We start from the raw sequence: 15244 nt of genomic DNA, 5'->3' as shown, positions 1-15244 counted from the left end.
GAGAACAGGCCTCTTGCCAATAGCCAGCCTCCACTTGTGCATTTGCATGACTGAGGTACCTTGGGAAAGGATCCTCTGGCCCCAGCAAAGCCTCCAGATCTTGGCCTTAGCTGACCCCAGCAAACACATAAGACATCCTGAGTCATGCAATCCTCCAGAAGTCTTTACCTAATGTAACTGTGCTATGACAGATTTGGGGAATGTAGCAATAGATGAAAATTCACTGGGGTAAGTGACAGAGCCAGGGTATGAACCAGTTCTGTGATTTGGAAGTCTGTGCTCCCAACTACTATGCCACTGAGTAGTAGATGAATAAGACTGGCTGAGCAGAGGAAGCAGCTCTGGGGTTCCACTGACCATCTGGGAATGACACAAGTCTGCCAGTCTGCGTTCCAGTCCTCATAGCTGTGCACACTCTGCCCCAAAGGCTACGTGCGGTCCCAACTCTGTCCTGCATTTCCATGTCTTCTTCCTCAGTGCAAGCTGCTCCAGGGGACAGTCTCTCCACCTGGCAAAGGTGCACTTGCCCACTGTTGCTCAGTTTAAATTTTCTTAATTTTGACGTCCTCCTTGACAGATTTCCTACATTGTCACCTATCTCCCCTCCCAGCCTGCCCCAGGAAGAGAGATGGAGTAAATTTCATTATCATCTCTGCATTTTATGCAGACCACCTACCACACCAGTAGGTATTTAAAATTAGAGCTGAGGAATATTATTTATAAGATGTGTTCTTTGCTAAAAAATAAGCTTACATGCAGGCGCTCATGTCACTCATTTCTGCACCCCAGGTCCTAGACCCGAGCCATTAAGAGAACTACCTAATCCTTCCTGATGGAGTGAGGTGAGGTCTCCCACTCCCTTTCATTCCTTGCTATTCCAGGTAAGGGCCTTACCTGGCAGAGAGCGGATGAATTCGTAGACATCTTCTACATTCCATTTGGTGGGCTCACTTGGAAGGAAGTGGTGTCCCATGCCCACCAGGTCCCGCATGTGCATGTCCGGGAGCTCCAGGTCTCTCTGGCCTTGTCTCCGGCGGGAGGTGGATGAGCTGGCCGAGATGGGTGACAAGGGTTCCTCATAGCTGGAGTTATCTGAGCAGCGGCTGGAGTCTTCCTGGCTGTGTGTCAGCTGCAGTGCAGCAGTAACTGAAAGGGGTACAGTGCCTGTTGGCTGGGAGCAGAGAGAACAGCTTCTTCAGGACAGCGAACAACCATCTCGAGCAGCAATGATGGGCGAAGGCAGGTGTTTCTCCCTTTTCAGCCTGGTTCACTACTACCTCAGAGACCCTGGATCAAACAGCATTATCTGGGGCTGGGGATGTGGTTCAAGCGGTAGCGCGCTCGCCTGCCATGCGTGCGGCCCGGGTTCGATCCTCAGCACCACATACAAACAAAGATGTTGTGTCCCCCGAAGACTAAAAAAAATAAATATTAAAATACTCTCTGTCTCTCTAAAAAACAAAACAACAACAACAAAAAAAACCCAGCATTATCTGTGCTGTCCCTTCTCCAACCCTCAGTAGTCAGTCCCTCCTAGCACTTTCATCTGGGCCACGCTATATTGCAATAGCCTGATCTTACGTCTACCTTTTCCTTCAGATGTAGCTTTTAAAATCAGGGATCTATTCATTTTAGGAGGCGATCTATGCACCACCTGAAATCACTTATGACACTTCCTGTACATTTTTGGACCACAGCTTTCATCAAATTCTTAATGAAGTTTAAAATGAAAATAACAAGAAGCAAATACACAACAAATTAAAAAACACATTAGGCTGTGAATTCTTTTACCGTAGGTATATGTCTTAGGAGTCTCTGTGCCTAACAGAGTTCCTGGCACAGAGCTGGTGCTAAAAAATATTTAATAGATGAATTGCTCAGGGTCCTGGTGGGGATCTTCAAGAGCTCAGAGCTCCAGTGTTCAAGGGGCAGAAAGATACCAGGGATAGGGTGAAGGCCACTGTACTAGCCCTCCAAGAAAGACGGGCTGTAACCCAACAGCCTATCTCTGTCTAGGATCAGGCAAGGGAGACCCCACCTCCAGGGCCCACAAGTCAAGAACAGAGGTCAGCAGGAAGGCGAGGGTCAGGCCACTGGAGAGGGTAGGATGCCTCACGAGTATCCCTGCGTCTAAATGAAGGGACGCAGGGAAGGCCTGACCTGACTGGCCTGAGAGAAATAAGAAAGCACAAAGCAGGCTGAAGCCAGCACTGCAGGGAAGGCGGGCGTAAGGGCTATGCCAGCAGGGAAACTGGCGGGCACCTGCGGAATGGAGCCTTGGGCTATGCCTGCCTCTCACCTGCTTCTTGGTATCCTTGGTAAGTGTCGGCAGACTGGCCTTGCTGGCCCGACGGCGGTTGTGGGTGGTGGACCCTGTCTTCTGCAGCTTGCTCCGGTCTGAGTGGAAAAGTCCCACTCGCTTGGTGCATCCCACATTATACCTGTCCAAGATGGAGGAACAGGGAAGTCAGAGCAGTCGTAGGGCTCACGGGCACCAGACAGAACAAGGCAGCTGTTGGAAGCCACCCATGAAATGTGCATGGACCAGATCGGCATGGTAACCATTGAATAGGAAAATCTGGTATCTGGGAACTAACTCCCAGCAGCAGCACTTCTGCTGGTGAGACTGCCCAGGTACATGCGAGCTTCTATTCAGCTCTGGAGATGGGGTGACCTGCTGCAGCCACATAGCAACACAGCCTCCCAGAGATGGGTGTGGCTTGTCAAGATGCCCTGAAGCAAGACTCCACCACTGAAATCTTCTCTGCCTTTGATGTATCCCATCTGTTCCAGCTCCTACCAGGACTAGAAGAATCTATCAGGTACTCCCTTAAAACTATTTTTCTGACTTTGTCTCTCATTTCTTCCCTAATTACTTCAGACTATTTTTCTCAGGTGGCTTATCCCCTTCTGAGCAGGGAAAATTACCCTGGCAATATGCTAGCTGCCTTGTGATAGGCAGCCAGGCTGTTTGGCAACCTGGGAGCCCTTTAGTTGGTTCAAATCCTGACTCCACCACTTGCTGCTGGCTGTATGGCACCGAGCAATCACTTAAGCTCCGAGCCTTACTGTGAGTTGGGATAACACCACTCACCTTCTAAAACTGGTCTCATGGATGACATGAAGTAATATTGGTGACATGTTTAATTAACATAACAACTTGGGACATGGCTGACACAATTGTATTTAATCCTACTTGTGCCAGGAAGCTGCTATGTATTGTTCTGTTGGACAGTGGTGTGAAAAGTTTGACACAGGGGCCCTGGCCACCGCCAGCATAGCCTAAGCAAGACGAGGGCTGAGGACAGTGACTCTAGCTTAATTTGTAAGGCACCTTTGCCTGGGACCTACATATTTCTTCTTTCTGGGGGGCTCCAGGCTTCAAGATCAGCTGTCTCTTACCTTGGAACAAATATCACCTAAGACTTTAGAGTCAGACAAGTCTAAAGCTCCATGCCTATGACTTACTAGCTGTGTCACTGTAAGCACACTGTTCCTTGGGCCTTACAAATAGGCCTATACAAAAAGGACAACAGTAAGTATAACGAGGACAATAGTAATAGCTACCTTGCAGAGTTATTTTGAAGATAAGACAATGCATATTCTTGACTAGCACAGTACCTAACAACACATGGCAGGTTCTCAATACATGACAATGGTTTTTGTTATGATCACCAGTCTTCTAAGCTGGGTGAAAACTTGCCACAGGAACACTGTAACTAGTGTTATGGTTCCAGGCACGGCTTCAGGTGGAGAGCTTACACTGTAACTAGTGTTATGGTTCCAGGCACGGCTTCAGGTGGAGAGCTTACACTGTAACTAGTGTTATGGTTCCAGGCACAGCTTCAGGTGGAGAGCTTACACTAAGAAGGTAGTAGCTGCCAATGGCAGGCAAAAAAGGGTGCCAGTGGGATCCCAAAGCCAGGAAAGCTGAAGCATTGCTTCCTCTCCTCAGACTCTGCTGTGCTCTGATCCACTCCTGGGGGTCTGGTTTCTCAGGCTTGGTGCATTAGGAATGCAACAGTGCATCCAGGCAGGTCAAGGAAATAGGATGCTGGATAAAAGCCACACACCTATGGCCTCCTGGGGTGGATAATGAGCGGTGGCATAAAAACAAGATTCCAAAGTGCAGTCCTGAGGATAGGGAAGGGATCTGGCATGGCAGTGGGGCTGAGGTCACTCACCTCTTTGCACAAGCCATGGAACAAAAACGCTTGGATCGCTTGAACTTGTAGGCAAAGTCCACCCGGCCACAGAGCTCACACTTGAGTTTGAGGGGAGTACCCTCCTCTTTGGATTCTGAAAAGTACAGAAATGGGTATAAATATGGATAAGGAGGAATTCCCACAGGCCAGTGGAAGCCACACTCCAGGGCCTCCCTTCTCTATCCTGTCTCTTTTTTATGTTTCCATGGGTATCATATACAGTAGCCGTCTAGCTTGGACAATGCCAGTGCTTTTGCCACTGTTTTTGGAAGTGCTGTATCTCCCCACTGGGAAGTTTTCAAGGTGTCTGGTGTCCTTTGTAAACTTAACATTTTTTTTCTGCCAATTGCTACAAGTCTGGGGCACATCTTGGGAGGGGCAGCATCAGAAACCTTCTTCACGATCATGGAAGGAAGCAGGAGGTTCAGAGGAAATACTCTGGATACTGTCACGAGTGTTCCTCTGGAATTATCCCACTTGACCTTGTCCTATGGAGCCGGCTTCCTGGGTCAGAGAACCCCAGAGCCCACATTCCCATATTCTGTACAGCCCCCAGGTTATTAGGGGTTCAGTCTTTTGCCTGGCCACTGCTGTGCCTCAGAGCCAGCGCCAGTCCCGAGTGCAGGCTCCTTAGTAAAAGACAGGAATACCTGACTGGTGCTGCATTCGCCCGAAGAATTTGCCAATGGAAAGCTCAGTTCCTGAAACCCTACGGTTGGCTGGAGTGGGGCTGGAGAAGCAGGGGACAAAAGGCACCTAATTTCTGCCATCCCTATTCTCTAGGGAATAAGAGTGAGGAAGGACTAGAGGAAATGTATTTATCAGTCCCTGTTCCAAGTTCTTCCATAGACATTCAGAAAGAGAAGAATGTGAGGCCTGCCATTCCTGCCAACCTAGAAAGCCTTCAGATCCAGGTCTGAGGCACCTACCTTGCAGGTAGGGCTCCTCCATCTCAGAGTCAGTGGTGGTGGTATGGTCCTGCTGTGGAAGCTTCTCAGGCAGGAACCCCTGTGCATACTTCTTCTTGAGATTCCCCACCAGCAGGGACGAGCGTCCCACCTACAGGACAGGTGACATGGAGGCCGCAAGGGTTAGGTGGGAGCAGCTCCCTTGCCAGCCTCATCACAATCACATGTATAAAGTATCCAGGCAGATGTCAGTCCTCTGCAAACCTCCCCCACGCCATTATCCAAGGGTGCCTGCTCAAGGCCTGATTCTGCTGTCTAGCTCCCAAGGCAGGATGCAGTAGGCACCAAAGTATGAGGATGGTTTTGGTGTAGGACCAATAGATGGCTTGGGAGGTTAGGAGACTATTTTTCCATGTGTAAGGGCAGCGATGGAGGCAAAGATCAGGTTTCCCACAGTGCTATGCCAAGTGCCAGGTCCTGAGCTCACAAGCTGCCAGGCAGGGGCAGGGCTGAGTCTGTGTGAGTGCACCTATGAGACTCAGGTTTCTTACCATTCTCCACCTCACCAATGCCCTATCCAAGCCAAAAGTACAGGAGGCCAGAGGGAGAGCAGAAAATCAGACCCTGGGCAACAGCACAAATTCCCTTTGGTTGCCAGTTTGCAGACTGGCTTATTCGCCCCTTTGGTCCTCCCTTTGTTGTCTGTCCAGGCAGCAAGGTGGCCAGATCAATTGGTGTCCAACTCTAGGGTGATGCTGTCAACCTGTATCCACCCTGTGAGGATAGCTGTTTCCCAGAGTTACTGCAGGGGCAGGGGAGGCCTGGTTCAGTAAGGGGAGGGTTGCAGCAATGTAGAGCCCCCTCATGGCTAGGGTGCTCCAGGTGGGTTTCTTTGCCAATGGCCTTGGATAATCAAACCTCCAGGGTAAAGGGGACAAGGACCTATTTGCCATTTGACATTTTAGGTTATTCACCCATCTAGGTTTTCAAATTCATAGTTTTCTGCTGACTAATCAAACCACCTATGAATCCAAAGAATGAGCAAAAAGCAGATGGCATCCCAGAAGACTGGGTCTCTAATAGCCAGATAATCCTTATCAGGAGACAGGCCAGTGTGCACCTGGCTCCAGGCTCTGCACACCTATGGAGCAGCACCACCTGCCTGAGTCACGCTGCACAGAATCAGTAGAGCTCTCCTCTAACAGACCATCTTCATGATTCTTGCTACTTCCCTTCAGTCTCATGCTTCTGTTGGAAACCCCAGATTGTGCCCTTTCTGAGGGCCCCTCAATCTCATTCACACCCATCAGGGCTCTGTCCCTACAGAACAAGCTTCAGGTGGCAACCCTGCTTCTCATCCTCATTTCCAAGAACTCAGTACTAATCAAGTTCTTTTGTTCACTAATTGGCCAAAGTTTTGCTGTTGAGGCATACAAAACTTGATGAGGTCTAATTCCCCAAAGTCCACAGTCTCTCACCAAATGCCTCGAGGTGAACTAACTCCCTTCTAGCCAAAGGGTCTCAAATTACCAGACTGGGACACAGTTGGGTCTGTGTGTGGAAACTTCTAACTGAGGGGTCTTGCCAATTATTCCTGATCACTGAGCCCTTCTGGACTCTGGACAGATACTCAATCCTAGAAAGAAATGGTTCTGACATGCTTTCAGAGGGATGAGAGGGAGGGATTAGCAAGACAGCAAATTGTTCACATTTTCAGAAACCGTACATGGAAATGTAAAAATATTCTAATACACATCCAAAATATACTTAAAAAAAAAAAAAAAAGAGGGGAAAAGAAGTAGTCCGTACCGGGAAAGGCTCCGCCCCCTCCTGGATCACAAACCCTTCGATAACATGCGTCAGGATTTGGGGTTTCACAATGGCCTGTGGTGGTTTATTCTCACCATTCTGGGGGGCAGTGCCGGCGATGCTGGAGGCAGAGTTTCCGTTCCCTGAGGTCATGCCGGGGCTGCTGAGGTCGGTCAGCGCATGAACAATGCCCTGCCCTGTCTCTGCATGGGGAGAGTGAGAAACAAAGCAGCAGAGATCAGAACAGAGGTCAGGCCTGAAGAGGGACAGCAGGAACTCAAAGTGTGCCACCAACCCAAGCAGTCCCCTTCCTCAAGGACCTACTTGAAAAGTGGTACTGTTTCAATGGACACACCACCAAGTGTGTAATCAGTTCCTCAGCATCTCAGCTAGCAGCATTTCTCTACCACCACCAACTGCCCATTGGGCTGAGCTGCCTTTAACCTGGAACTTCCTTAAAAGGAAAAGGGAGAAGCCATTTCCTTATTGCAACACACCTATAATATTAAGCACAACTCAGTGGTGTATGATATAGATTTTAAAAAATGATTTTAGTACCTTTATATCCACTCCAACATTCAGCTATGCTAAGAACAGTTTAATCAGTCAAGAGTTGTGTCTTTAAGGAGGTAAAGCCTTGGGCAATACTGATTCTGACAAATAAAATAACATTCAATTTGAGGGAGAAAATTAAGTTGTATTCAAGATGACACTTAAAACCAGGAAGAAAAGCTAAACTATGTATAAACTATGTACATATAGGGTTTAGGGTGTATTGGAGTTTGATGATCAAAGGTTACATGAACCTTCTGTGAGGTTCCTTGGAGGTTTTTTTTGTTTTTTTTTTTACTAGAGATTGAACCCAGGGTAACTCTACCACTGAATTACACCCCCAGCCCTTTAATTTTTTTATTTTTTATTTTGAGACAAGGTCTCCCTAAATTGTTGAGGGCCTCACTAAGTTTCTCAGGCCTGCCTTGAACTTGCTATCCTGCCTCAGTTACCCAGGTCACTAGGATTACAGGTAGTCATTATCATCCCTGGCTAGAGGACTAGATTTTAAGAGCCCTGGGAATAGCAAAGCCCTGAGATCCATGTTTTCTCATAAAACTTTCAGGATCAAGCAATTTCTGGCCAAGAAAAAAAAGCAAAATGGTCTCATTCCCCAATGGATTTGAGTGAAAACTGATAATAAAATCAGGTACAATTCTAAGAGAAGACATTGGAGGAGAACCAAACTGGACCTAAGGAATTACACATGAAAAGGTACACATATTTATGCTGTGTCAAGGTTATGATCGTCTTGTCACATCAAGCTGAAAATGTCACCATTATCTGGACAGTTGAGAATTTTTAACTGAGAATGTGAGCTTTCTTTAGTTACAAAGGTGCTATAGTACTGGTTTTGGTTGGCTCATTAATAAATATGTGAAACTTTGGGGAAAAAGAATCAAACTGAATCAACTGATGCCAAGAGATTTCATGTCAAACCAACACCAGACACTACCACATGGATCTGAATTATCCAGAGACTGGATAATTTTGAAGGTTACTGCATTAAGAAATGCATAAATTTTCTTTCTCCACCACAGAAGATGCTACACAGGTCTAGGACCTTCTGTTTTGCTTCTGTGGTCCTGGGCTATCAAGCCCCCCCCACCCAGTAAACAGCTTTATATCCACTCCAACACTCAACAAATCCCTCCATCTCTCTGTGGACCACCTAGCTTTCCTATAGAAGACCTAAAAGTACTCCAAAAAAGTGTGACAAGGTGCCTTACGCAACTCCACTGCAGCAGATCACCTTCCCTCTACTACCAACAGCATCACTCTTGAGTTGCCTCACTGCTTACACAGTAAGGTTTCATGGCCTTATTATTATTATTATTATTATTATTTTTAAGCTCTCACCAGCTTCTCTACCCAGGGTCATTCTCTACCACCACCAACTGTCCATTGAGCTGAGCTGCCTTTAACCTGGAACTTCCTAAAAAGGAAAAGGGAGAAGCCATTTCCTTATTGCAACCCACCTATTATATTAAGCACAACTCAGTGGTATATGATATAGATTTTAAAAAATGATTTCAGTACCTTTGTTAGGTAAGTAATTTTTGCACAAAACATTACATGAAGATGTTATTTCATGTTAAGAACCCAAAATATCATGATGAAATGGAAATTATGCAGCATGGGGAAATCAAAATAGACACATTTAGTAAAGGCTTTTTTTTTTTTTTTTTAGTAGTAAAGGTTTTTTACCTGGGTCACAATAGGCCTTTGCCTCCTTTGGGCTCATTTGCTTACGAGTAGTCCTAAGGCTCAATAAACCAGGATAAATCTTTTTAATGAAAAAAGCACTGTTTATGATACATGTCATTCCACAATTCATTTATATGATAAACTTCAGAGCTCAGCCAAAGAAGTCATTCAGGAGAAGTGACTGATGAGGGTTTTTTAAAATTAATGTTTGTTTGACACACAAGTTAGAAAAATTCCCTTAAGTATCTATATTCATTTGGAAAAAAAAATTTAATAGTTTTGCCTTTCTGAAGAGATGAAAAAAATTCCCCTTTTAGAATTAATCTTTCTAATTTGTAAAGGTATCTGGGAACTGAAAAATATTCACTATCCATGAATAGCTAGAACTGAGTTAACGACAATCTATCATATTGTTTCTCTGTTTTTAAGTTTTAAATATTTAAGTCTATGTTTACACAATTACATTTTCCTCAGTTCTTACTTTCTAATATTTTAAATACAAAGAAACAAATGCATATATTATTTAAAGTGATGGATACATATTAAAACATAAAAACTAAAATTGTTTTTTTAGATTATGGCGATTTCCTCCTAATTAAAGCCTAGTAAAACACTCCCTGAGGAATCTCATGAACCACAGATCATAAAACTGGACAAAGTAGGTGTCCATGTCTCACCAATGTTCTCCATAGTACCCCACCCAGGGATTTCCTAGCATTTGTTTGAATGCTTCCAGTGACAAAGAAATCTGCTACCTATGAACCTTGTTTGTACCGAGCATCATGCAACTTAAAAGTTCTTCCTTATAATGAGCACCAAATCTGTCCTATAAATTTTTGCCCAATTAATCCAGGTTCTGTTCCTTAAGACTGAGGAGACCAAGGCCAGATGGATGTGTACACTGAGCATAAACATAGGCTTAGACCTGGCTTAGAGACTGGTCTCTATTACTGAACGAGTTATGATGGGTCATGGTCCCTCTCCAAGCCTGTTTCACGTATTATGGCTTGGATCTGGAATGTCTCCCAAAGGCTCATGTGTTGAGGACTTGGTCTTCAATGCAGCAATGTACAGAGGTGAGTTTCAGAAAATGATCAGGTCATGAGGGCTATGACCTCACCAATGAATTAATTCACTGAGGAAGCCAGAGCTGAATGACTACTGGGAGGTGTTGGACACTGTAGGAGGATTGGAGGGAAATGGATGGAGGGAATGGGTCCTGGGGATGTTCCCTTGGGTACCATATCTTATCCCTGGTCCCTTCCTCTCTTTCTGTCTCCTTCCCAGCTGCCACTAGTTGAGCTGCTTTCCTTCACCTCATTCTTCACCATGACATTCTGCCTCTCCTCAGGGCCAAAACAAAGGAACCAGCCAACCATGGACTGAAAGCTCTGAAACCAAAATATGAGTCAAAATAAATCTCTCCTCCAAGTTGTTTTTCGTAGGTATTGTCACAGTGGACTAACACACCAGGGTATAAAATAAGAATGCTGATATCTGCTTAACTGTGTTGCTGTGAACGGTAGTGCAGTGCCACCTTACCACATGAAATGAAGGGTGCTGTTCCAGACTCCAGGGTAATCTCTCCTCCAGGCAACCCAGTTTGCTTTTTCAACTACTCCTTATGTAAAAATGGTGCAAGTTTAGCTGGGTGCAGTGGTACACAAATGTGATCCCAGTGGCTTGGGAGGCTGAGGCAGGAGGATCACAAGTTTAAAGCCAGCCTCAGGAATCTGGCGAGGTCCTAAGCAACCCTGCCCTCAAAATAAAAATAAAAGGGCTGAGGACATGGCTTAGTGATTAAGCACCCCTGGATTCAATCTCTGATACAAAAAGAAAAAAAAAAGTGCGAGTTCATAGTCATCCTTGATCTTCTTTGTCTACACTTTTAAACATCAGGTGCCCAGTCAATACTGAGCATAACATATCAAATGTAATCATCTGAGTGATCTCATTGATGAGATTTTTTTTTTAATTTAACAGTGCACATCCTGTTAAATAAAAGGTAGGGGGAAGCAAGTATACCCCTTGCTTTAGTTTAACCTCTGGGGTTAACAATGGAATTAATCTACTCTCTCTGAATTGTGGGGTCACTCCCACCTTTCACCTTTCATTAATAGTCATTACTAAACAGTTCCTGTTATCTTATCCCTTTTTATGGGATCCCTCTGAACTTGCTCTATTGCAATCTCCCTGTTCTCAGGCCTGTGCATATTGATTTGCCTGTAAGATGGTGGGGTGGGGTGGGGGTGGGGGTGGGGTGGCTTGGTCTTGAGGTCAGATTCTTTCTTCAAGCCCAACACAGATACACTTACCAGCTCAGAGGCTACAGAACCAGTTCTTGCCTCTGGGAAGCAAAGACTTTGAATCTCTCTTTGAATCTCTCATTAAAAGAGAAGACTAACTAATAAATCATTTCACCCTAACACTGGAAGCTCCCACTCTCCATTATAGCCCTGGGGAAGATTACAGGAGAGAGAGAATCCAAGGGACAGAAGGGAGGATGTTTTGTAAATAACAAGGTCCACAGCTGTTTTGCTGTGCAGTCATCTTCTAGGCCAATAACTCCACATCTGCTTTAGTAACAAAGGAGTACGGGCTATTTCTGGAATGACCAAACACAATCTCACCCCCTGCCAAGCTCAGCACACTGAGATTAATTTAATCTGCTTCAAGCTTTCCCAGACTGCTTTTCGGCCTGCTTGGGGGAAAGCAGCTTAACAGAGAAACTTGCAAAAACCTGCCCTGCTGGCCCTGAGGCCAGATGAAAGAGACAAAGAAACAGTCTATGGAATTCGGTTCCTTACTCTATTCTCTTAGCCAATCCTGGGGCTGAAAGTGCTGCCAGGGATTCCCACAGGTCTCAGATGCCTTTATTCAGATTGGCACCTGAAATGGAGTGGTAGGGCAGGCCACCCTGAGCTCCTGGAAGTCGCTGGGAAGGGAAGTAAAACCAAGCTCCACTGGGTGGGTGGCGCTTGCCTTGAAATGGCTAGGCATATGGGTAAGAATGAACAAAACATGAACAAAATAGCATGGGCTGGGGATACTTGCAAAATGTCTGCTCAAAACTAGGCTGCTTTGCCATTCTAGTTCGTTTATAGGCTTTGGCAGACATAGTCCTTACACAGGATGAGATAGGAAGGACCATCCAGTATCCCTTCTCTATCCTATGTTTGTGAAATTATCTGCTTTGGGGTTGGTCATTTCTGCTAAATATAGCAGGGGGCTATACTTGTTCACCTCTATGCCTTCAGGAGCTAACCTGATGTCCAAGACAGGACCAATGCTCAACGTCTGTTACATTGGAATGTATGGAACCCAGAGTCTCTGTTTTCATTGTCAACATAAAGAGTTCAGGTCTCCCCAATATTAAAACAAGCAACTCTGCACCAACTGAGATCTATGAATTGGTTTTTGGAGCTATCATGATTTGAGAGAGACTAGGCTGATATCCATCTTCAGGGGTGGCATTTCTGGGTACCTGGTTATAAAGAATGGCTATTCTTTGGCCTACTTCTTCCTGTCACAGTGGGGATTTCCTCAGCAGAGGGGAGATACGGCCCTGGAGTCTGGAGCCAAGCCCAGGCATCCAGAATTTCAGATTTCCTGTCCTCTCTGAAACATTTATGCCAGACCCAGGAACTTGGCAAGGGAGGGTGACCTCTAGAGGCAAAAGCCAGGAGGCGCCTAGAAAAATGGCCTGGCCCTCAGGACCCATGGGCGGATGTCCAGAGAGGCCCTGCTTTCTAGCCCCCTAAAGACAAAGGTCAAACTGGTCCCACATCTGGCTACTTCAGACCAATTTTAATGTTCTTTATATGGACAGATAAAACAAAACCATTCATTATGCTGGACTATGACTCAGTACTAACGCTGCAAGGGGTATCAGATGGTCTAGCACTCATTCTAAGTGAGTACACCTAAGTCTGATGAGCCGGGAAGACCTGACAACAGAGAAAATGGAGAACAAGCAGAGCTTCTACCTCCTCTGCCTGGCCAATAACCATTTTCCCCATTCTCTAGACATGAGGAAGGAATGCTTTAATTTAAAATTTCAATTTAAAATTGTTTTAATTTAAAAGACTTCTATCTGCCCATGTTTGGTGACAGCAGGAATAAGACAGAGCTAGTGAAGCCACTCAAGGACTTAGGAAGCAGAGTTAGGTAATAACATGGATCATCTTCTTGTGGCAAATTCTGCTCCACAAATGGCAAGACAAGACTGCCAATAAAATGCTGGGTGCTGGCAGCTCTGTGCTCTGTGCCTGTGCTTAGCAGGCCCAGTAAGTGACAAAGCAGTGGTGGAGGGTAACAGCAGGGTTCCTCAGGAACCACCTGCTCTAGAGAGAGGTAAGAGGAGCACCTGCAAAGTGACTCCCTGAACTCATACCCAGGAGACAGACAGATGCAGACCACCCCCTCAGGTCCCAGCAACATGCTTGCCGTCTTGCCGACTGGTAAGCTGTAGAGAGGTCTGGGGCCACCCTTTACAATCTCTAGTTTAAATATGTGCCACCCCCCAAAAGGTCAGTGGCACTCTGAAAGTGAAGGAGGTGCATTCCAAGAATACCAATTTACTGACACTCTTCCTCCCCCTGACTCCCAGGAGAGGAAAGTGAAGAAGAGGGCAGGGGTCAGGGAGGCAGGCTGGAGCTCTATCCTGGGACCCCCAGGGAGCCCATCAATTAGAGATTCTCAGGTTAACAATCTTCTTTCAAATCAAGTGTATACCTACAGACATTTACACTTTACTGTGAATCACTGCACTCAAATAAGTGCTCTCCCCCACACACTTTGGGACAGAAGTATGGGAGTGGGGAGACAGTGATTGTTTTGGTGAGGATTAAAAGTGAATCCTACTTAGGGACAGAGGTGTGTGTGTGTGTGTGTGTGTGTGTGTGTGTGTGTGTGTGTGTTGGGGGGGGGGAGGGATAGTGATTGTTTTGGTAATGGAGCACTCAGAGGATTAAAAGTTAGTCCTACTTAGGGACAGGGGTGTGGGTATGTTGGGGGGGAGGGGGGGTTATAGACAGTGATTGTTTTGGTGATGGGGCACTAACTTACAAAGGATTAAGAGCTTGAGGGCCCTGAGTTGACCTTCTTAATTTTTTTTTTATTTTAAACATAAGAAATTTATTGGTTGCTCAAAACATTACATTGATCTTGAACCTTCTTAATTTTTTTAAGTGCATTTCATGAATCCCATTTTGTTTTAGTTGTAGCTGGATACAATGCCTTTATTTTATTTATTTTTATGTGGTACTGAGGATCGTATCCAGGACCTCACACATGCTAGGCAAGCGCTCTAGCACTGTGCTAAGGTCTGTAAACAAGTCAAGATGGCGCCTGGCAACCTCAACCCTCTTAATTTTAATAAAGCAACGTGGTCTCAGAGTGAGGTGACTTACCCAAAGTCACAAAAGCTAGTCAGGGGTCAGAATCCAGTGCTTTAGATTTCCCTGAATGGACTGCTCAAGTGGAGCAGTGGAGGGAGAGCTGGGCTTTGTTTAGTCATGGGATAGCAGAAAGGGACCTAGGAAAAGTAGGCGAAAATGCAGAATGCATTCTGGGACATTCTGAAGTAGAGGCCAGATATCTATCACATGTGGTCTGGTCATTTGGGCTGGGAAGGGTCTAGGTAAGTGATAACTGGAATGAGATTCCTGGGGTAATAAGAACAGGATCCTGAACAGGTTAATGGGAAACCACAAGTTAGATCCAATATTTCAAGACACTTAAAAGGAAACAGCGCATCTACCTTCAACAGGGATAAACATGCTATTTAAAAGAAGTTCCCCAACTTTAAAATGACCCATCTCCCTCACAAAATTTTTTATACAAATTTACACAAGATCACACATGCATCTTCTTTGCAGATTATACATGTTCTAAGTGTGCATTTTAGAACCAAGATGAATGAGTGCCACTTGGAAGGCAGTATCTTCTAAAACACACATCAAAGGAGCTCTTAGTAGTGAAAAAATTCTAAGCCCCTTCCCACCCTCGGGTACTGAGTACCACAGACAGGAAAAACCAGAGGAACCAGTGCCAGATGTTTGT

At 45.5% G+C, this 15244-nt stretch overlaps 1 protein-coding gene and 1 pseudogene across 5 annotated transcripts in view; one reads left to right on the top strand and one right to left on the bottom strand.

Moving 5' to 3' along the window:
* The window catches only part of Phc2 (polyhomeotic homolog 2), a 104543-nt gene that overhangs the window by 3854 nt on the left and 85445 nt on the right, over positions 1-15244 (bottom strand). For 4 of the 5 annotated variants that reach the window (XM_076860794.1, XM_076860795.1, XM_076860799.1 and 1 more), the window contains 5 exons: positions 6923-7125; positions 5135-5264; positions 4185-4299; positions 2300-2441; positions 895-1171 (listed from right to left, as the gene is read on the bottom strand). In XM_076860794.1, the coding sequence (XP_076716909.1) occupies positions 895-1171; positions 2300-2441; positions 4185-4299; positions 5135-5264; positions 6923-7125 (867 nt within the window). Of the gene's footprint in view, positions 1-894; positions 1172-2299; positions 2442-4184; positions 4300-5134; positions 5265-6922; positions 7126-7246; positions 11697-15244 lie in introns of those variants that run through there. The other variant, XM_076860797.2, reaches the window with a different exon arrangement.
* LOC143403455 (large ribosomal subunit protein eL39-like) lies at positions 8017-8184 on the top strand (annotated as a pseudogene).

This window comes from Callospermophilus lateralis, chromosome 7 (assembly GCF_048772815.1).
Source record: "Callospermophilus lateralis isolate mCalLat2 chromosome 7, mCalLat2.hap1, whole genome shotgun sequence".
In the NCBI taxonomy this organism is placed as follows: domain Eukaryota; kingdom Metazoa; phylum Chordata; class Mammalia; order Rodentia; family Sciuridae; genus Callospermophilus; species Callospermophilus lateralis.
This window is presented reverse-complemented; position numbering and strand designations above follow the sequence as displayed.